The sequence below is a fragment of the Pristis pectinata genome, chromosome 7 (assembly GCF_009764475.1).
Source record: "Pristis pectinata isolate sPriPec2 chromosome 7, sPriPec2.1.pri, whole genome shotgun sequence".
In the NCBI taxonomy this organism is placed as follows: domain Eukaryota; kingdom Metazoa; phylum Chordata; class Chondrichthyes; order Rhinopristiformes; family Pristidae; genus Pristis; species Pristis pectinata.
Genome location: NC_067411.1, coordinates 67,320,870 through 67,343,350, shown reverse-complemented (window position 1 = coordinate 67,343,350; position 22,481 = coordinate 67,320,870). Strand labels below are relative to the sequence as shown.

General features: G+C 39.4%; 1 protein-coding gene across 3 annotated transcripts; it reads right to left on the bottom strand.

The window, feature by feature from the left end:
• Positions 1–1,088: 1,088 nt before the first annotated feature.
• isoc1 (isochorismatase domain containing 1) lies at positions 1,089–22,200 on the bottom strand. Of its 3 annotated transcripts, XM_052019863.1 has the most exons (6): positions 21,796–21,873; positions 17,451–17,484; positions 14,878–14,997; positions 8,927–9,130; positions 4,786–4,902; positions 1,089–2,231 (listed from the first exon to the last, which is right to left on the bottom strand). In XM_052019863.1, the coding sequence occupies exons 3-6, from the start codon at positions 14,995–14,997 to the stop codon at positions 2,085–2,087; spliced, it is 588 nt and encodes a 195-aa protein (XP_051875823.1). In that variant the 5' UTR covers positions 17,451–17,484; positions 21,796–21,873; the 3' UTR covers positions 1,089–2,084. The 3 variants fall into 3 exon arrangements, with proteins under 3 accessions (XP_051875823.1, XP_051875822.1, XP_051875821.1); XM_052019861.1 differs by lacking the exon at positions 17,451–17,484 and having other exon boundaries at positions 1,101–2,231; positions 21,796–22,200; XM_052019862.1 differs by lacking the exons at positions 8,927–9,130; positions 17,451–17,484 and having other exon boundaries at positions 1,095–2,231; positions 21,796–22,200.
• Between the last annotated feature and the right edge of the window lie 281 nt (positions 22,201–22,481).

Below are 22,481 nucleotides of genomic sequence, written 5' to 3'. Positions count from 1 at the left end.
CTTGTGCCTTCTGCAGTTTACGTTCACCCAGATCTTCACGTGCTGTATCCTAGCAGCACCAAAATATGAATCAACATAAATAGTCAAGTTCCCCAAGATTGTTGAAAGTTAATATAACTACCCAGTTAATGCAATGACTCACAATACTGAACAGTTAGTTAGGGTTGTTGTTGGTTTGAAATTGTAGACTGCCCTTTCTACCACTCTGCTCAGTTGCAGCTGTTATGTACATGCTGCACTGCCCTCCAGAGGGAAAAATCAAACATTGCACTATTAATATATTCTAATTGATTAAAATATGCCATTCATCTCAAAGTTGTACTCCCCATGTGGCTAATCGCTACAAATCCTTTTCTTTGATCCTGATTCCATATTCTTTCCTCCATTTCTCTTAAACTTTTACCTAACCTATATGTATCTTACTTTTTAACAACTAAATTGATTTTGCATTTATGTCCTTTTAAACCATGCATTTCATATCTCAGTCTTTTGCATTGAAAACTTTTCATTGCACGCTTTCAACAAGTGTCAACATTCCTGCTGTAATAGTGCCTCAATGCTGGGAAAATCAACAACATGTATCTGCATATCTTTCTTCCCATTGGGAAAGCCTCAGGATCCTTTACAGCTTTTCACTCAGGGCATCTGATCACAGCAGGTCAATGTTTCATCAGGAGCATACAGGTACAAACTTAATAAGTCAGGTGTAGACCCATTTGGTACATGCTTTTAGAAAAAAGAGGTAGATGTGCCTGGAAAGCAGACACAAGTGGCAAAAACTTGGTCATCTATTAACTCCAAATAAACAAAATATTTTAAAGATTTCTTGATCAGGAATGCAAATTTCGAACAACTAGGCCTACAGATGCTGGAATCAAGAGCAAAGAACAATCTGCTGGAGGAACTCAGTGGGTCAAGCAGCATCTGGGTGAGGGGGGGGGGAGGGGGAGGGAGTGGGTGGAAGAAATCAATTGTTGATGTTTTGGGTTGAAAGCCTGCTTCAGGACCTTGCATTAGGCCTACATGTCAGTCATTTAGTAGCCTTGGAAGTAAACTGCTACATTAAGAGTCACCATCTTTGTCCCACAGATATACAGCTTTGCAAATCAGCTGTGCAAATCTTCTTTATTGAAAACGAGCAGCCAAAAGGAAATAAGAGACCTTACACATCAGATAAAGTAGTTTAAACATGACAAGACCAGCCAGAAGGGGGACGATTGCTAGAAATCCTCCACAACAAACCCAAGACACCAAGTTAAAAATCAGAGACATTAGACTAGTCATGCTGAAACTGTACTGTAGACAGAATGACTCCTTACCTTCAACCAGTGAATGCAACAAATAAGGGCACTGGGAAATACTACCTACTTTTTAACAATAGTATACTAACAGCCTGTTTAAAGGATACCATTACATAACGGGCAAAGATGATTACATTACAGACAATACGAGATGTCTGGTGTTATGGTCACAGAAAACCAGAGTCTATAATTTGACTGGATTATTACATTTACATAAGCATAAAAGAAGTGGGAGAGTATTTTTTCACGCCACTCAGCACCTTAGGTAAAATAATTTTAATGCCAGTGGATTAAATGTGTTCTAGCAGCCCAGTCTCCTTCACATAACTGAATTGCAATTTGTACCATCTTTGACTCGAGGTTGACATTTACTACATCTGATCTCCTCCAATCAAACAAGAAGATACCCAATATAACATACCGTAAATTTTTAAAGCAGTTTAATTGATTGCAGTAGTTTACAAAATGACTCTACAGAACAAAATGTAATTGCATTTACAAAGTGCACAATTAATCAAAAATCATGCAAATTTACTCTAGCTTTATACAATTAATTCATACCTGCTTAAATATGCACTGTTAACCTGAATGAAATACTATTCCATAATATTCAAAGCCTGCAATAATAACAGATAGACAGCAAGATGTGACTATAAAAAGATCATATTGTTACCCAAACAATTTTAAGCACTTAAGCCTGATGTATGCCAAAATTAAATACGTCTCCAGTTTTTTTTTCAGATGAATCCTTTGCTAGATGCTTTATTGATGGCTTTATTTTGTTTAGACCTTGGATAAAAGCCCAGACTCTGGTGCACTTGCCTTGATGAGATTTTGAATTTCCTTGAAATGGGGATTTTCCTTATCACCAATTAGTTGCAGAAGTATAGCTTCACTGGTAGTAACTATAATCCCTGTCCGGGCTAGACGCTTTGAAAAGAAATAAAAGGTAAAATGAAACTTCAAATGCAGTTCCGTGGTAACAATGCTGCAAACAAATCTAGCTGTGTTTTGATTCCCTTCCCCACAATCAATTTTCTCCTCTCCTGAAGATCATGACTTACACTGGGGAATTGATTGACATATCCCCACCATTCTTCAGGATGTCTTTCCAAAAGACTTCCCTTCATGTAGGAGCTTACTAGCTTTAGTGCCTCAAAATAATCTATCCTGTGCAATTCAATAGTCAAGGCCAAACACTTACAGCAACAAACATTAGATATAGCTTAGAAACTAAAATCATGGCTGCTTTCTTCCAAGCCAAGACATTCCAAGGCCATCCTCAGCATCCAAACAGATGAACCAGCAGAGTTTAAGGATGGAATTAGGAATGCAGTCCAAGGTAACTCTGAATCAAACCACATTTGAACGTGTATGTTGGTTATGGTCTAGCTGGTAGGATCCCAAGTCAGAAAGTTATCGTTGAATTTGAGTACAAAAACTTACTGAGGGAGCACTCTACTACTGTATATTCTGCTGTTTGGTTATATCATTAAACTGAGGCCTCATCTGCTCTCAAGCAAAACAGAAGATATTGGAGGAACTCAGGAAAATGAAGCAGATGAAAGGTCTTGACCCAAAACATCATCCATCCATTTCCCTCCATAAGTGTTGTCTGACCCACTGAGTTCCTCCAGCTTTGTGTTGCTCCAGATTCCAGCATTTGTAATCTCTTGTGTCCTCATCTGCTGTGGTTAGACACTGAAGATCCTTCAGCTTGATTCAAAGTACAGGGAAGTTAACCCTGGCCAACCTGTAACCCTTACTCAGTACTTTGAAAGCAGTTGAATTGGTAATTATCTTTTTGCTCTTTGTAAAAATATTGCTATGTGCTAAATGACTGCCACATTTTGTACATAATTAGTGACTACAATTCAGAGGCAATTCATTGACTGGAAAAGATTTTGGGTGTCCTTAAAAGAGGCACAGAAGATGTTATAGCTAGGTATTAAGACAGTGGTTTTCTAACAACTGATCAACTAAAGTAGTTTTCAACACACCCTGACTCTCCTCCTAGCTGAAACTAGGGTCCTAACCAAGTCTAGGATTCGTAGAGAGGAAAAGCATGGAGACTTGTCTTTTTGGCCCACTGAACCCACAGACCATCAAGTACCCATTTTTAGACTAATCCTACTCTAATCCAACTCCCCCCCCGCTGCCAAGGATTTTTCTACACACTTTTCTACACACTAGGGGCAACTTACAGTGGCCAATTAATTTACCAACCTGCACATTTTTGGAATGTGTGGGGAAATCAGAGCACTTGGAGAAAAGCCATGAGGTCACAGGGAGAACATGCAAACTCCACACAGACAGCACCGAAGATCAGGATTCAGCCAGGTCACTGGTGCTGCAAGGCAGCAGCTTTACTAGCTGCTCCACTGGGTCACCCTGACCCGATTGCTCCATCCCAGGCAATATTCTAGCGAATCACTATTGCAACCACATCATTCCTTTAATGTAGTGACCAAAACTGCACATAGTTAGGCCAGGTAGGTGGCCTGCTGGGTCCAGTTTCCTCATAATCATTTGCTTGTGGTGCACCAGGAAGTATTGATCAGTGGCTTCCTTGGTTGCAATAGAAGGTGAGAAATAGCATACAAGAACACGTTAGGAGGAATTCCTTGGTTTGTTGAGGAATGACAGTAGAGAGCAAAGGCCTATGTACACTCAGAAGCTATACCATCTCATGCTCTTCTGTCCTAGCTGAAGGAAACAATGCTCAGTTCTTTGCTACAACAGTTCATTTTATTCTTTTGTAGAATCTTCCCAGCTTGATTTTCCTGGGATTCAATAGGAAGCAACTTTCTTGTCAACCTAGCACCCCATGGTTATGTATCCCTTGTATATTAAGCTTCAGACATCCATTCCAGCAAGTTTACATATTGAACAGAATAACAGTGTTTGAGTAGCATGCCACCTGGGTGGATACAAATAGAAAACGAATAGGAAAAGGAGCAGGAAGACCCTCATCGAAGGAAGAAGTTACATCCCCCCAATTTGGCAAGATCATTAAACCATAATGCATAAGAATTCTATCTGACCAGGCAAGGTTGCTGAGAATAATCAGAATATCTTCCCACAAAATCAGCAGGATTGAAGGAACCTAATATCTGAATAAAGGAGGTGTTAAGGGTTATCAGCAGAACCAATGGTCATTGTTAAATAGCCAATTTCATGTACCATCTACAGCACAAGTTCTTGTCAGAAGAGTTAACAGTGTCACTTTATTTTGGGCTGCAAGTATGTTGCTTCACTGGGCAGAATTTCTGACTGTCTGCCCAAATGAGCCGTGAGATTAGGATGTTATTAAAATACAAGTGCTATCATTACATTCATGCCATCTAATCAACACTTCATACTGACAAAGAATCTTTACAACAGGGTAGGGGAATGCACTGTTTTTCACCAGAACCAACTGCTGTTAAAATCTGGAAAGAATAACTTTTTTTTAAAAAAACATAATTTCAAATTAAACTCTTACCTCTAAAGCAAACATTCTGTCCATCATACTTCTTGAAGAAGTTGCATCAGCTACAATATGCACTTCAAGGCCTCTTCCAATCAGATCCAGGGCAGTTTGTTGTATGCAGATATGAGTCTATCCAAAAATAAAAACGTGTTACTAATTCTTTGTTAAGCAGCAGCCGCCCATGTCAAATTTGTAGAAAATGTGCAGATTAGCTGGGACTAATCAGTGGAAAGTGTTTTCTATTTGTGTTTGAAGAAAAAACAAAAATTAAATCCAGAACAGTTTGAAGGACTCCTCAAATATATGTATTTAACTATTTCAATCTGGTTCCTAGTGATTATGAAAACAGTAGAGTTGTTATCTTTAGGTGCTGCAATCTTTAGTTGAACGAAATATGGATCAATTCTGAATTAGAGTATGGTTTCACTTCAAAGGTATAAACTCCAGATTTCATCCTACAGGTAAGCAGTATCAGAATTTGTGATTAGCTCAGTGCATGCAGAGAAGAAAAGTAGGTCTATCTTCGTGATCATAACACCTTTTGTAAAAGCTCCAGTCATTTACTATTAAATTCCAGGCAGTTAACACCATTTTTCCTTGTGCTGGGCTCAGTTATGGGGAAGGGCTTGCTCCCTTGCGAAGTCTAGTTCAGCCATTTTACCTCTAATTTTCTGCATTAGTTGCAGTACACACCAAAATCTGCATTTATAGAGAGGCCCTGACATTGAAAAGTTTCCCAAACCAATTCAAAAAGTTGTTTTAAATTACAATGAACATTGGGATAAAGTGATAAGTCAGATGAAATGGTGCTTTTTGAAAAGTGTCTTAAAAGAGGGGGGGAATGGATACCAGAGCACAAGGCCTAAATAGTAAAAGCACTCTTTGACAAGACAGATGGTAGCACAAAAGGTCAATGAGTTCAGCAGATGGCAAACCTGTAGGAGGGTTATAAGTATAGGGTCTGGCAAGTCCTTGAATGACTTTAAATAGGGGTAATGTGATGGTAGCATAACAGTTAGTGTAACTCTATTACAGCGTCAGCGACCCGGGTTGAACTCTGGCCACTATCTGTAAGGAATTTGTATGTTCTCCCCGTGTCTGCCTGGGTTTCCTCCAGTTTCCTCCCACATTTCAAAGACGTACAGGTTAGGAGTTATGGGCATGCTATGTTGGCGCTGGAAGCGTGGCGAGAATTGCGGGCTGCTCCCAGAACATTCTACGCAAAGATGCATTTCACTGTGTGTTTCGATGTGCATGTGACTAATAAAGATATCTTATTTGAGACTTTGGGAGAAAGGGAGCCAACATAGGTCAGTGAAGAATGGATTTGGGGCAAGCTGCACTTGGACATCAAAACAGAATTGGATTAGGTAAAACTTAGGGTGGAAGATGGGAAGGCTTGCTGGGAAAGCACAGAAATAGCCCAAGTCTGGAGCTACAAAGGCACCGATGATTACTTCAATGACGAGTGAACTGCGACAGGAGATTGGAAGTGGGCATCGTTATTCAAGTATCATGGTGATGGCAAATGCATTGATTCTTTGCTTTGAGTCCATAAGATGCCAACAATATTTTATCTTTTACTGTTCTGATCTTAAATTATACTTATAATGAGACAGGAAAAGGCCATTCAGCCCATTAGGTCCATGTCAGGGTAGCAATCCAATTATTCCCATTCCCCCATTTATTTCCCTGTACTTCTGCTTTTGCACACATGCCCATCATTTCCCTTTTGATTCTTTTGCTATCTAACCTACACTAGGGGGACAGTTTGGAGTAGTCAATTAACCTACCAGCACACTGAGATATGGGAGGAATTCAAAAGCACCCAGAGGAGACCCACATGGCCCCACAGAGAATGTGCAAATTCTGCCAGATAGTGCTCGAGGTCAGGGTCAAGCCTGGGTACCTGGAGCTGCGAGGAAGCAGCACTAACTGGAGCTGCCTCAAGTTAAATTTTGCTCTTGAATGTCCAGTACTCTGGAAGACAAGGAAATGGCAAAAAACAAAACCACAACATACTTTTAAGATGTCTTTATTAGTGGCATGTACATCGAAACACAAAGTGAAATGCATCTTTTGCGTAGAATGTTCTGGGGCAGCCCGCAAGTGTCGCCACGTTTCCGGCACCAGCATAGCATGCCCACAACTTCCTAACCCGTACATCTTTGGAATGTGGGAGGAAACCAGAGTATCCAGAGGAAACCCACGCAGACATGGGGAGAACATACAAATTCCTTACAAACAGCAGCCAGAATTGAACCTGGGTCTCTGGCGCTGCAATAGTGTTACGCTAACCACTACACTTCCATGCCTGCCCCGATATATTCACCAAGCAAGACGGACAAATACAGATAACAAAAGAAACCACGTTATGAAATCCTGTCCTGCAGAAAGCTTTGCCTTTGACGTTTCTGCCTTACAAATAGATTTGAATAATGTTTAATTTGCCATGCTCATCTTTGTAATAAAACTCATAATTATTGATAACACAGGGATGTGAGAGGAAATCAGGGCACAGGGTTATGCAAGGCAAAACAGTGATTAATGTGGTCACTGATTGCATTGTTTAGAAGGATTTTTTACTTGGCTAATTGAAAAGTCACACTCTGTCTTTACAGTAAATACTGTGTAAATGCACATCTGCAAAAAGCAAATGCTTCTTGGTATTCCCAAATAACCTACATTGAAACAGATACAAGTTGATCAGTGAAACCACAGAAGCTCACACATTAAACTAGCAAGTACACAGTTAGTGTGTGGCAGCAGAAGACAAAGAAAACAGCTTCAGTCTAATGGGATTTTAAGAACTGAAAAGTAAACCTATATGGGGAGGTATGGAAGCAATGTTCTTAATACTCGTGACTGTCTTGACAGGTGCGGTGGAAATGCCAATGCTGTTCTTAAGGAGAAAGAATGCAACAATTAAATGAAATAAGCATAGGAAGCAAGGAGGGTAGCAAGAGTAAAAATGTCTTTGAAAATGGATAAATCACCAGGCTCAGATAAAACTTAGCCCAAGCTAATAAAGAAATGATGAAAATGGAGAGGTTCTGACCATCATTTTCCAATCCTCTGATAGAACCAGGGGAAGCATTCAAGCTGTTTAAAAAGGAAGGAATAAATAAAGCAAGTAAATTCAGGCCAATTAGTTTGTTAGTGGTGGGCAAATTATTGAAATCAATTCTGATGGACAGTATAAACCTTTATGTAGAAAGACAGATTAATTCAGAACGATCAGCACGGGCTCAAAGAAGGATCTCATACGATTAACTTGATGGGATTTTATTTTGAAAACATAACAAGGAGGGTGACAGGGGGCAATGTATTTTATGGTCTACATGAATTTTAATAAAGCTTAACGTAGTTCCATCTAGCAGACCAGACAAAGAAATTCAAGTGGCAGAGGGAGATCCCCTCATCATACTTAAGTACTTAGATGTATAATCGATGAACTGTAATTTGGAAGGATCATGACCAAGTACTGGAAAGGTAGAATTAGGCTAGACAGTTATTTATTTTTTTGATTGTCACAGATATAATTGGCCAAACGTCCTTCTACAGTATCATAAAGTTTCTATGTTTCTCTGAAGAGTACTGAACAAGGCTGGTATGGATATCTGTGGGGAGAAGAGGGAGAATCTTGAGGAAAGGTAGACTCACTGACTCAGTACTTTCAATGTAGCCTGGGGTGGGACAGGGGGAGGGGGTTGTGGTTGAGAAGGCACGTGTAACTGCCCTGTTCCCGGCTGGTAGAAAATGCCTGTAGTCCTGCAGCAGCCAGAAGATCCATCATCATCCATCCAATCTCCCAAACGTTTGTTCATATATACAGGCTATCCATGAGTCAGGCACTCATAACCTGGGGAGGACTGTACCTCCAACCAGCATTGGCAAGAGCCTTGCAGATAATGTTACCTGCCTGTCTCTCTTAGAACCACAGCCTGAGATTCAATAGGCCATGTGGTTCGAACTTTATCCAGATAAAACCACAAACAGAATTAAGATGCTTATCTCAAAAAGGAAACAATAAGTAGGAAAAAAAACATATCAATCATATACATATATTACAGATACATATAAGAATTCACAAACAGAATACATGGCAAATAAAGGGCAAAATAAATGTATATAACACCAGATATCTACATACCTCTACTCCAAACAACACAACACTTTGAATGCCTGGGATTTCATTAAGAGCCGCTTCCACCTCTGGTACAACCATTGAAAATTTAGTTTTAGGTACTACCAGCTTGGCTGATGTCACATCAATTTCTGCTACAGTACTCCCAAGTCCTTTTGGATATTGTTCAGTAACAATAACAGGAATTCCCAAAATGTAGGCACCCTGGAGCTGGTAATGTATTCAAAATAACACTGCATAAGTACACACCGTTATACAGTAACATTTTTCTCAATACCATTTTGTTATAACCCTAAATATCCCACATTATATTATTAGAATATGATCATCTTATGTAAAGGGATACTCACAGCACTATGAGAAACACCACAGAAAAAAAAATCACAAAATGAAGCAAAAAAAATGACAGGACAATTATTGTAGATTTAAAGATGAATTAATATCACAAGAGCAGCAATTAGGAATTTCTCATTTAATTAGTTATGATTGAAAGAAAACAGATCATTTGAATTCTGATATGTTAGTTAACACAACATTAAAACTCTATAAAGGGATACATACAGAAGACCAGGCAGGGAAGAAATGACAGTTTAATGAGATTCATGAGGGCACTGGATAAACACTCAGCAGAGAAACAGAAGCATTGCATTCTTTTTAAACTCTGGGATTAGCTAAATTATCTGCAAGGTCTCTTAATGTGTCCCTGTACTCCTTGCTTCTTATGCATGGCTAACAGCCGTATCTAAAAGACAGAAGTAAACTGAAAAAGGCAATTTGATCATCACCTATCTGTGGAGTAACAAGCATTCCAGATGCATGACACCACCAATGGAAATTCCCTTGAGACTTCATCACTGTAACCTCAGCAGAAATATCAATCACTACAAAAGTTTTTGTCAACCTCTGCCAAGATTACAGCAGCAAACTCCTGAGGAAATTATTGGCATGCAAGCTTATTATCAGGCTCTGGTATAGGATAATGAAATGCCTCCAAAACTAAAGATGTGGGTGTCTTCCCATTTTGATTGCTGCAAGATCCTTTCTTCCCATTATGACATAGGAGGCCATTCAGACCACCAAATCTATGCCAGCTCTCAGAACCATCTCATTAGCCTACTTACTTCCCTGTAATCTATTCTCTCTCACATGCCCATCAACATCCTGATTCTCCTATCATCCATCTAGACTATAGATAATTTATAAGCAGCTAATTAGCCTACTAACCAGCACATCTTTGGGAAATAGGAACACCCAAAGGGGAAACTCACACAGTCACATGGAGAACATGCAAACTCAACATACATAGCACTGAAGGTCAGGATTGAACCAGAGTTAGTAGTTCTAACAGCTGTGTCACTGGGCCACTTCTACAAGAGCTGAGAAATAAGGGTACAAATAGAAAATACCATCAATTTGAGAATTGTTGATTGAATGCCAATTTTATGGCTGGCTGTGATTTCACTGTGCAGTCAGCTATGCTGCCATACTTTTAGCCAGATCAAGGCCAGCAATGACAGCACTGTCTCTCAGGATGACAAGACATTCAGACCACAGGCCACCTTGCTCTCATACTTTGACATGTGACATAAAATATGGGAGGTAATCTACATTATTGCTGCTATTGTAAAAGGCTGTGCAGCTTGTACAAATCAAGACAAGCCAAATGGCTAGGGCCAATGGGTAGTGAAAGGAGCTGCCTCAACCTTTAGGGACACTAAAAGATATACACAAGCCAACCACCACATCCAATACTACCAGAGGTAGCACCTAAATAAAGCACAGGACCAGGTTTAAGAGGGTGAATGCCAACAATTGACACCAATGCAGAAGGAAGCAGGAGTTAATAAAAAAGCTTCATAAACCGACCTTTCCTGTTTAAGTGGGATGAAGAATGAAAGATGTGGGAATTGAATAAGATTTAATTGCAGTGTACATAAAGACATGTTTGTAAAAGACACGAGGAGGATGTGGACATAACTATATCAGTACTGGGCAGATTTCCAAGCCAGGAGATCTTTATGAAATGGTTTTCACCATTTCACAATTAAAAAGGGCACACAAAGAAAAACTCATTTTGAAAATTGGTAAAAAGATGATAATATCACCAAGCCCCTTTGAACCAAAGCAGATAAGGGGAAATAAATATGACTTAGCTTCATAATGGGAGCATGTAAAAAAAGAGCAGTAAAATAAACATGAAAGACTTTGATCTGTTTAGATTAGGTTAATCAAATTGGAAAAGGTAGCCAGCTACAAACATAAATTCATAGAATGCACTTAGACTAGTTTCCTACAGCAAAGCATTATGGAGCAGACAGAGAACAGACCATCTTGGATCTGATAATGGAACAGATTTAGTAAGTAACCTTGAAGTAAACGATCTCCCAGGATGTCATGCTTATAATATGATGAACTTTTATTCTGTTCCAGAGGAAGAAACTTGGGTCAGAAACAACTGTGTTTAACTTAATAAAAGGAATTACAATGGAATAAGGACAGAATTGGCTATTGTGGACTCGGCTAACAGATTAGCAAGAAAGACAGTAGGCAAGCAGTGGCAGACATTTAAGGAGGCAATCCACTTCGCTCAGCAAAAACATATACCAGGAAAAAGGAAAGATTCAAAGAGAGGGACAAACCAAACATGGATAAGAAAGTAAGTTAAAAGAGAAATCATAAGGGGGCAAAAGTTAGCAGGAGACCCAAAGACAGGGATAAATTCAGAATATAGCAGAGGAAATCAAGATAATAGAGAAAATAATCTATGATGACAAACTAGTGACAAATATAAAAACATAAGAATTTATTTAAGTACATAAAAGGGATAAGTCCAAGTGAACATTGCCCTCCAAAAGAATGAGACTGGGGAAGTAACTATGGGAAACAAGGATACAGCAGAGGAGTTAAACAGATATTTTGCATTGACTTTGTGGTAGAAGTTACTACAAAACATCTCATTAATACAGAATAGGGCTAGGAAGGAATTAAATACAAGTCACAATAGAATTGGTATTAGGGAAAATAATGCAGCTTACGTTGGTAAACTTCTTTGTCTGGAGGGGTACAATCTAGGATCCCAAAAGACATGACTCTAAGATAATGGATGTAGGGGTTAAAAATATTAATTACTTGGAGAAAGGAAGCAAATGGACAGTAGCCAAATTTTAGGATGACATAAAAAATAAATGGGAAGGCTAGTGATGAGAAGGATGCAAACAGTTTACAAAGAGACAAACAGATTAGGTGAGTGGGCAAAAAGTTGGCAAATGAAGTTTAGTGTGAAAATGTGAAGTTATTCATTTTGGGAGGATTATTTAGTTGGAAAAGATTACAGAAAGCTGCAGCACAAAAGGACTCAAGGGTCCACAAAAAGCGAGCACACAAGTCCAGCAAGTAATAGGGAAGGCTGATGAAATATTGGCTTTAACTTCAAAGTGGTGGAAGTTTAAAAAGTAGGTAAGTCCTACTGCACCTGTACTGTAGTTGTTCTAGAGCACTGAAAAATTTTGGTCTCCCTCTTTAAGGAAAGATATTATTTCATTGGAGGCAGTTCAGAGAAAGTTCACTAAGATAATCCTTGTGGATCTATGTGGAAAGGTTAAACAGGCTGGGACTCTACTCACTGAAGTTCATTAAAATGAGAGGCCATCTTATTGAAACAAATGCATCTCTCAGGGGGATAGACAGGGTAATTGCTGAGATGAGGTTTCCTCTCACGGGAGAGTCCAGAACCAGAGGGCCTAGTCTTACCAATGACCTTCCTTCAATCCTAAGGTCAGAACTAGGGATATTCGCCGAGGATGGCACAATGCTCTGCTCCGTTTGCTACTTGTCAGATAATAAAGCAGACCACAGTCAAATGCAGCAAGGACTGAAATATCCAGGCCTGGGCTGACAGGTGGCAAACAATATTTGTGCCATACAAGTGGTGGTCAATGACGATATCCAAAAAGAGAAAATCCAGCTATCATCCCCCAATATCAATATCCTGGAAGTCACCATTGACCAAAAACTGAACTGGAGTAGCCATGCACACAATGTGGCTACAAGACCAGATCAGAGGCTAGGAATCCTGCAGCAAGTAACTCACCTCCTAACTCCCCAAAGCCTGTTGGCCATCTACAAGGTTTAAGTCTGGAGTGTGGTGGAATACTCTCCACTTGCTTGGAGGAGTGCAGCTTCAACAACACTTAAGAAGCTTGGCACCATACAAGACAGAGCAGCCCACTTGATAGGCACCATATCCACAACTATTCACTCATTCCACCACTGAAGTATAGTAGGAGCAAAAGCATGGGAACACCACCAACTGGAAGTTGCCTCCAATCTACACACCATCCTGCCTTGGGTATATATTGCCGTTCCTTCACCATCACTAGGTCAAAATCCTGAAACTCTCTCCCTAATAGCACTGTGGGTATACTCACAACTTAGAAACTGCAGTGCTTCAAGAAGGCAGCTCACCACCACCTTCGCCAGAGCAAGCTGGGACAGGCAATTAAATGCTGGCTTAGCCGGTGAAGCCCACATCCCTTGAATGAATATTTAAAAAAAATAAAAAGGAGCAATCACTTAAGACTGAGAGGAGGAAGAACCTCCTCTCTGAGACTGGTTAGTCTTTGGAACTCCTTGCCATGGAGAGCTATGGAGGAAGATTTTTTGTGGATATTTAGGGATAACTAATCAGAAAGCAATGAAAATCACATTTGTGATACAATATCATCACAGGGGCATCATTTCCACAGACCTTGGAAAATCAAACATTATGCTATACAAGTAGAGATCCAGAAATGACAAATGTTCCTTTTATTTTCCCTGTTAGCTAAACCCAACTAATTGGAATATATCTACGTCATTGTATCAGAATTATAGTTTATAAGCTATAAACTATAATCTCTGAACCAATATTCAGTTCAACTCAATAACAAGTAGTTTTGTTTTTCTACTCCTGTTGATATCAGAGATCAGGAGACAGTGATGCCTGTTTATGTGGCAATATTCGCCAAGAAAATAACACGATGTTATTTCTGATATATTCATCCAAAAGTAAAAAACTGTCAAACAATAACCCAGTATCATACTTGAAAATGCTCTGCACAGTGGTTAAAAATCTGAGTGCAGAACCTGTCATTTTGGTCACATACCTTAATATTTCTTTCACAGAATAAGAGGATCCAAATAAAAACCACTCATTACACATCTGAACAACAAAAAGAAAGAAAGGATCTACATTCATAAAGATAATTCCTGCATACTCTGAAGCAAATCAATTACATTTAGAACTATAACGATTGCTCTGAATTGCAAAAGGAGGCAGGCATTTTACAATTTTGTTTTTAAGGTTACGTAACTATTTATAAAGGAACGAAAGACACAATGAAAAAGTGTCATTAACATCAGAAAATGCACAATAACTTTTTTTTAAAAAAAGATACCATTGCAATGCCACAGAATTGCCAAATAAATTTCAGAACAGCAACAACTTGTCTTCTTGCATCTCAAGCCACCTCATGGGAGTGCTATCAAGCAAAATACAAAACTGCTCATGGAGATAACAGAAAAGACAGCCAAAAACATCTCAGGTATTCAGAACCATCTGAAAGAAGGGAAGAGATAGAGATTTAAGGAAGCAATAAGGGCTGGGACCTTGTTAGCTGAAGGTATGGGTTAATGGTGTGATTGATCAGGAATCAATCAGGGCCAAAATTGGGTGTGCATATCTCAGATGGTTACAGTGCTGGAAGAGATCACAGACAGAGGGAGGGGCATGGTCACAGGAAGGGCAATACAAGTATAAAATGTTTTAAATGAAGGAATGGGAGCAAATGTAGACCAAGAAGCACATATTTGATGGCTGACTGGGACCTAGCGTATAATTCAATTTTTGCCATTATATTGTAACGCAGAGGGCCAGATCTAACTTCAGAATGAACAATGATAGACATAAGTAAACTCACCAGCCTTTGCCCCACACTTATGATATCTCCAAAATACTTGATTGCAGGCCTGAACCTTTCCTGCATGTCACAACAGAAAAACACAGTACTCGAGGCTACAAGGTTTCCCAGTGAAGTCATCTGGTAAAACACAGACAAAAGGAATTATGTCACTATTGTTATTCCATTTCTTTCTGTACTTAAGATAATAAATACTTGGGCTTGCAAGGCAGCAGACAGGGAAAAGCTCCATTCAAAATATCACAATTGGCTTCTAATGAACAGTTTTCACACTCAGCTCCTGGGCACTGAATGATTCAGGAGAAAATGGTATATGCGCAAACTAAATATATTGGGCAATGTATGCCCAGTCAATTTCATAATAGCAACAACTTATACTCTTGCACCTTTAATGTGGAAAATGCCCAGGATACTTTGTGGGAGCACTATCGAGCACAATACAAGACTTCAAGGAGATGATATTCCAGAAGTCTAAAGCTTCTCAGATCTTCAGAAGCATCCTCAGTCTCTTCAAAAAATTTCCACAGCTAATAACTATAATCAGAATCAAGTTTATTATCACTGACATATGTCATGAAATTTGTTGTTTTGTGGCCACAGACATAATGACATAAAAATTACTATAAGTTACAAAAATAAATAAATAGTGCTAAAAGAGGAATAACGAGGTAGTGTTCATGGACCATTCAGAAATCTGACAGCAGAGGGGAAGAAGCGGTTCCTGCAACATTGAGTATGGGTCTTCAGACTCCTGTACCTCCTCCCCATTGGTAGTAACGTGAAGAGGGCATATCCCGGGTGGTGAAGGCAGCATCCATCCTTAACGATGGATGCCACCTTCTTGAGGCACTGCCTCTCGAAGACGTTCTTGATGGCAGGGAAGGTTGTGCCTGTGATGAAGCTGCCCAAGTCTACAACCCTCTGCAGCCTCTTGCAATCCTGCACATTGGAGCCTCTATACCAGTTGGTGATGCAACCAGTCAGAATGCTCTCCACCATACATCTATAGAAATTTGCAATGCAACCAGTCAGAATGCTCTCCACCATACATCTATAGAAATTTGCAAGAGTCTTTGGTGACATACCAAATCTCCTCAAACTCCTAATGAAGTAGAACTGCTGGTTTGCTTAGACTTGACAGTACTAGCTTCCCCTTCATAGATATTTGAAAAATAAATACAGTTTTGATTGCATCAAATTCAGTTCTAAGATCCAGTGTTGTACTCATTTAAAACTAATTTGGAAACTCACTAAACAAAATGCTCTTGTAACATCATTTGCAAGGTAAATTATTGAGCCACACAATTTTCTTCCCCCGGTACACGAGGAGGTGGTTCAAATCATTCCAAATGGATGAAAGCTTCCCCTCTCTTTCATCTGCAAGGCAACTTTATGAGATTAGTGCAGGCAGTCTTATATCCTATTGGGGCACAGTTACAGGTTGTTTTTACATAGCATATAAGACAACGACAGACTATTCAATTCAATCAGTCCATGCTGAACTACTTAAACCTCCTACCATTGTTCCTCATCTGAATCCATCAGTCTAATCCTCTATTCCACACCGTCTCTCCCCAACCCTTGCCCTCCCTATGCTTGTTCAATGTCCCTTTAAAAAAATCTATACTATTTGCTTCAATGCTAGTAAGTGCCACATTCTCACCACTCTTTTGGTTAAGAAGTTCCTTCTGAATTTTATGTTGGACATGATGGGGATTTGGATTAAAAGGCACTGAGTAATCATGAGTAAGATCAAGGAGCTTTATTTGCTGTTGATCCACTATCTTTAAGTTGTTTATGATGAGGCCCTCAAATGAGGGTGTGTAATTCTCTGGAACATGCATTGCTTCTCTTGATGAGTTGCAATAAAAACCTTACAAGGTTCTTTTTCAGTGATACGAAAATGCACATCAACAATAGAAGTAATCATTAAGCATCAAAGACATTCCCCATTGTACCATCAATATAATACCATGGAAGAGCTTTATATACCACATTTTTCTTGACATGAATCCAATTTAACATAATTTTTTTTCTTTCTTATTTACTATAGCATGTTTGCTTTGTGATTTGATTCTATGCAGAGAGAATGGTCTGGAATAGTCTCTAACTGTTTTATTAATCCACTTCTTATGTTATTTAAAGTAACAAACATAATGATCACTTAGTCTTCATTCTGTAGGAAAATCAAAAGTACTTTCTACTTGTGTTCATTGCATTTCATAATTTTGCAAAGATGACTTGTACATGAATACAATTCCAGTAAACAATTAAGCGAACTACTGATCATATATTAGAATCACCAGGCTTGAAAACAATGTGGCTGATAATTACATGTATGTACAAACAAGCAGCTGAGGATTCCAGTTCATTGTTGCTTAACTTATCATCAGGTGCAAGGTGTGCCATACAGTGGGGAATTCATTCACATTATTTGTTTATTACTCTATGAACAGAAGTGCCATAGTTGATGGAATTTTCACATGGGAAAATTTATGGTGAGAAAATGATCGCTAAAGAAAAGGTACCATCTTCTGTATTGGTGAAAAAAAACATAAAAGTCAAAGATTTACCTGCTGGAAGCACAAGTCATCTGACCCTGCAAAACTAGGCAAAAGGAAGAAATGAACAAATATAACTGGAAGTAATCAAATTATTAGGAATACAAAAGCACATGCCTTTATTCAAAAGATATTTTTGTATTGCGAACAATTTAGAAAGATAATTAAATATTTTCCTCTTCAAAAGGAAAATGAAATCTTATGACTGCCAAAATATTTAAAGTATTAGTTGAAAAAAATCCTGAAAACATGGTGACTATTACCCACAATAAATTTTAAGTTTACAAATAAGCAAGGAATATCAGTAAGAATCTTCTAGAAGTCTTCTGTGATTGTTTACAAATACCGTTCAATTATAAACAAGCCTTCATTATATACTGCCTATGCCTGTAATCAATTTAAGTGCTTCAGGCAAATTCATTATGTACAGGTTACACTTCTACTGGGATCATTGTATTATGAATACTCAGTCTTTGCAGAGACCAAGGTTAACTTTCAATTCTCTGCAGATGTTTATTTGGTACAATCATACCATATGGTTATTATGATAATGAAATCGACACCAGGTGAGAGGGCAAGCACAAACCAACCTCCAAAAGATAATCAAACACATACAAAGATCTCACACTGAATTGCTGAACTACAGCAGGTCTTCCCATATGTAACAGGAATTTTTAAAGGGACCAATGCCCAACTATATTTGAAGAATCCACCAAAAGAAAAAAGTGTACAAAATGGGTCTGCTGGCCAAAATGTTAGTTACACTGAACAGTGTGATATCAGGCAGAACAGTGGCATAACAATATCTGTGTTTCATGTAATTTGCTTGGGTACAATTGGCTGAAATTATTCAGTTGTGCTGACAACAAAAATGTCAGAATTTGCCATTGTTATACCATAAAATTGACAGCAACTTCAGGATTTTCCAAATACATTGTTTAACACAGAAATCCTGAAGCTGCTGTCAATGATTCAGCACTTCTCAACAGCTGTGCTGTTTTTCCAGTCTTCGCCAGCCTAATAATCTCCAGAAATCAATGACTGGGCTTTAAATTTCTGTTATTTAAATAAACAGTTCCTCTCATAAAATGTTTTCAAAATATTATGCTTTTTTTTAAAAAGTGGGGTGTGAATGAATTTTTAAATAGGATAATAAGCCATGATTATTGCTTTGCAAACCTTTTGGCTGTTAAATTCATTTTATGATGTAAATCATGATTTCTTAAGATAAATATTTCAAAATAATAAAATTACTTTACACTTGTTTACAGAATGTGATATCCCAGTTTTCACTTAATTGCAGTTATAGATTCCGATCTTCAAAAATGTTTAGAATGTTAGTTAAAATTATGCTCTCTTTCCTCATATTCCACATGTATGATTGGCTGTCCAGCCAGTTGGATATGTACACAGCCCCTGGATGCAAGGGATCCTCCTGAATTTATACCCAACAGCAAGCGATGTCAGAAAAGTTGCAGTTCACACTGCAGAGATCACTTTTTTCAGGCAACATGGGAGTGGCACTGATTCACCACGATGCCAGGTATGTCACGAGGAAAAGAACTGGGTATTCCAGGCCTCTATTCTTTAGATTTAAAAGAATGAGAAATGATCTCATTGAAATGTACAACATTTTTTAAACAGAGCTCAAGAGAGTAGACATAGGGAGAATGTTTCCCCTGGCTGGGGAGTTTAGAACAAGGGTCAAAATAAGAGGTAGGCCATTTAGCATTGCACTGGCGAGAAATTTCTTCATGCATTCAAAACTGAAATTAATAGATTAATGGATATTAAAGGAATCAAGGGATATAGGGATAGAGCAGAAAAATGGCATCAAGGCAGATGATCAGCCATGATCTTTATGAATAGTGGAGCAAACTTCCTATTTATTTTCATACTTTCATTTCTGACTGCAAATCCAGCTCTGTACTTTCAAATTCATTTCTGTACGTGCCCTTTCTGCTTACTTCTCCATTTACGCTCACCTACCAATTGAAAACCTGTGGCAGATTTCCCCTTTAGTAAGACAATTAAGCTTTTGAGAACTTTCTTCCAAATGGATGCAACTTTATCCTCATTCTATCATTGTTTAATATAAATTGTCTTGAGGGCATTGAATAGAAGAGTAGGAAGTAATGTTGCAGCTATATAAAAAAAACTGGTTAGGCTACACTTGTTATCACCCCATTATAGGAAGGATGTGGAAGCTTTGGAAAGGGTTGCAGAAGAGGTTTACCAGGAAGCTGCTTAGATTAGAGGATATGAGCTACAAGGAGAGGTTGGACAAACTTGAGTAGTTTTCTGTGGAGCATCGGAGGCTGAGGGGAGTCCTGACAAAAGTTTATAAAATTATGAGAGGCATAGATAGGTAGATGGCCAGAATCTGTTCCCAGGGTAGAAATGTCAAATATTAGAGGACATGCATTTAATGTGAGAGGAGGAAAGTTCAAAGTAGATGTACAGTGCAAGTTTTTTTGTATTTACACAGAGTGGTAGGTGCCTGGAATGGGCTGCCAGGTGTAATGGTGGAAGCAGATATAATAGAAGCATTTAAGAGACTTTTAGATAGGCACATGAATATTCACAGAATGGATGGATATGGATCATGTAGAGGCAGAAGAGATTTAGTTTAGTTTGGCATTGTGTTCTGCACAGACTTCACAGGCCGAAGGGTCTGTTCCTGTGCTATACTATTCTATAATCAGCACATTAAATGATCACATGAACTGAATGGAACATAGAAATTATCCCGCCAAATCACTGATGTTAGCAACATAACAATACTACACATTTAACTGAAAATACTGGGAAAACTCAGTGAAAGTTATAGTACGTTAGTGCTAAAATTTAAATATTGATGTTATAGTCTATGAAATATTAAAAAGCATATTAGAAATTGATTTATCCACTATGGCAATACATCCTAATTAAACTGCATAACAGCTCAACTAGAAATATTCATACTGCTGCATTTCACCATCAGATACAAAAATTACTAATGAAGTCAATAATCTAATCTATTTTTTCCTTGAATTTATTTTGTGAATTTTGAACAAAGCATTAAATTACTGATCAATATGTACTGTTACCTTAATACAAATAATTACTCATCACTATATTACAAGCCTTGGGAATAAGTAAAACACGGGACTTGTAAAATTTCAAAAATAATTCCAAATTTTGAAATCAATTCACATCTGAAAGATGTAATCAGACAACCATATACTCTAATTTCCATATGCAGGTTATTTTCAAAAGAGTGATTAAGCAAACAGCAAGCTTTGTGTAATAATTAAAAGGTTTGTATGAATTAGATTCATCACTCTAGAGCATCTGTACCCAGATCAGCTGGATTGGCAAATGGAAGTGTGAATCTTTCACATCTGTCACTGCACCATGAACAGTCTGTGAAATGGAGACGGGTTGTTAGGCATGCAGCTGCAGTTTTCCCATCCATTGAAAGTCTAGAAGGATGGATGTTGCCTAAAATAAATGTTAACAAATGTATTATATTTTGATTGGAGCACTGCTTACTCTACAGTTATAACAATAGCAATTCCTCCGCATAAAATATTAACTAATGAAAACGTCAATTATTCTTGCAAATATTACATTCTTAACTGGTGACACAGTAATCAAAAATCCCCTTAATATTAGCAATCCTGTTGCACGTTATGTAAGTGAATAGAAAATCAAGTGCTTCTTTTGAAATTTGAATGCTTGCAGTGTATCGCTCCAGCAAACTCTGATACCTTTGAGGAGAGGCCAAAGCATCGAGTCTGATACTAATCATTGAGAGCCAATGTAAGTACGGACAATGCACAGCGTGGTATACTTAAGGCAATCACAATCACATCCAATCATATTTAGAATCAGCTCTGTAGATGAATGCTGACTTTTGTTTAACCAAATAAAAATCAACCAGCATATCCATTCATTTTTTATAAAGAAAAGGCAAGGTCACTTTCAGTACTAAAATGCAATGCGAATGAGAACGAAGGGGCATCAAAATATAAGGCAGAGGAAAAACCTTTCTTGACTAGCTTTACCTGCATCAGTGCGACTACGTGGACGGTAACAAATATGCCACTTTGTATACAGACCCATGCTCTTTGCCACATCTCAAAGGCTGAGATTGCAACACGAAAACAACCAGTTGATGCAAGTGGCACTACACTTGTTACTTACAAGCCTCCCTCCAAGCCCATTTCCCGTGGTGCTAATACTAATCCAGCACTTGGATGGCATTCAATGAGCCTGGAGGTCCGACCCGATGCGCAGCCGGTCGTTACACCTCTGCTCCGGGACCCGGGGCCATGCAACAGAGTGGACGCACCACCACCCCGTCGGTACTGACCGGCACTTGCAGGGACACCAGCCGGAGCTTGCACCTCTCGGTGACTGCAAACCCTTTGGGCAGGTCGATGTACTCGCCCCACTCGGCCGAATACTGCTGGATCACGAACTTTCGATGCACGCCGATCAGGCCGCCGTACAGCGCCAGGAACTTCTGGATGAGCACCTCATGGCCCGAGCCGGCCGGCACGGCGCACGGCCGGCAAAAGGTCGAGAAGCAGAACAGCACCGGCACCTGCGCCTCCGCCATCTTCAGCTGGGCTGCCCGAGCATCCGCCCCCACCGACTTTAACCCTGACATCCACAGCACCGGACTCCGCGCTTCCCCATCCGTCTTCACACGAGGCGGGGAGCAGTGCTCTCTGGCCCAACCCTATGGGCCATGCCCGACCCGGCCAGGCGTCACCAAGCCCCGCCCCTTCACGGCGCGGCGTTGCCAGGCACCACCCCTTCCCAGCCCTGATGTCACCAAGCCACGCCCCTCCACGGCGCGACGTTGCCAGGCACCACCCCTTCCCAGCCCTGATGTCACCAAGCCACGCCCCTCCACGGCGCGGCGTTGCCAGGCACCACCCCTTCCCAGCCCTGATGTCACCAAGCCCCGCCTCTTCACGGCGCGGCGTTGCCAGGCTCCTCCCTCTTCTCGTCCCAACCTCACTGGGCTCTGCCTCCCCTGGCTCCAGGCCA

Coding starts and splice junctions, on each gene's coding strand:
- isoc1 (XM_052019861.1), bottom strand. CDS start 22,095: ATGTCAGGGTTAAAGTCGGTGGGGGCGGATGCTCGGGCAGCCCAGCTG. Junction 14,998..21,795: donor TGGTGTCCCTGCAAGTGCCG/GTCAGTACCGAC, acceptor GTGTTTTACCAG/ATGACTTCACTGGGAAACCT. Junction 2,232..4,785: donor ACAGAATGTTTGCTTTAGAG/GTAAGAGTTTAA, acceptor TTCTTTTCAAAG/CGTCTAGCCCGGACAGGGAT.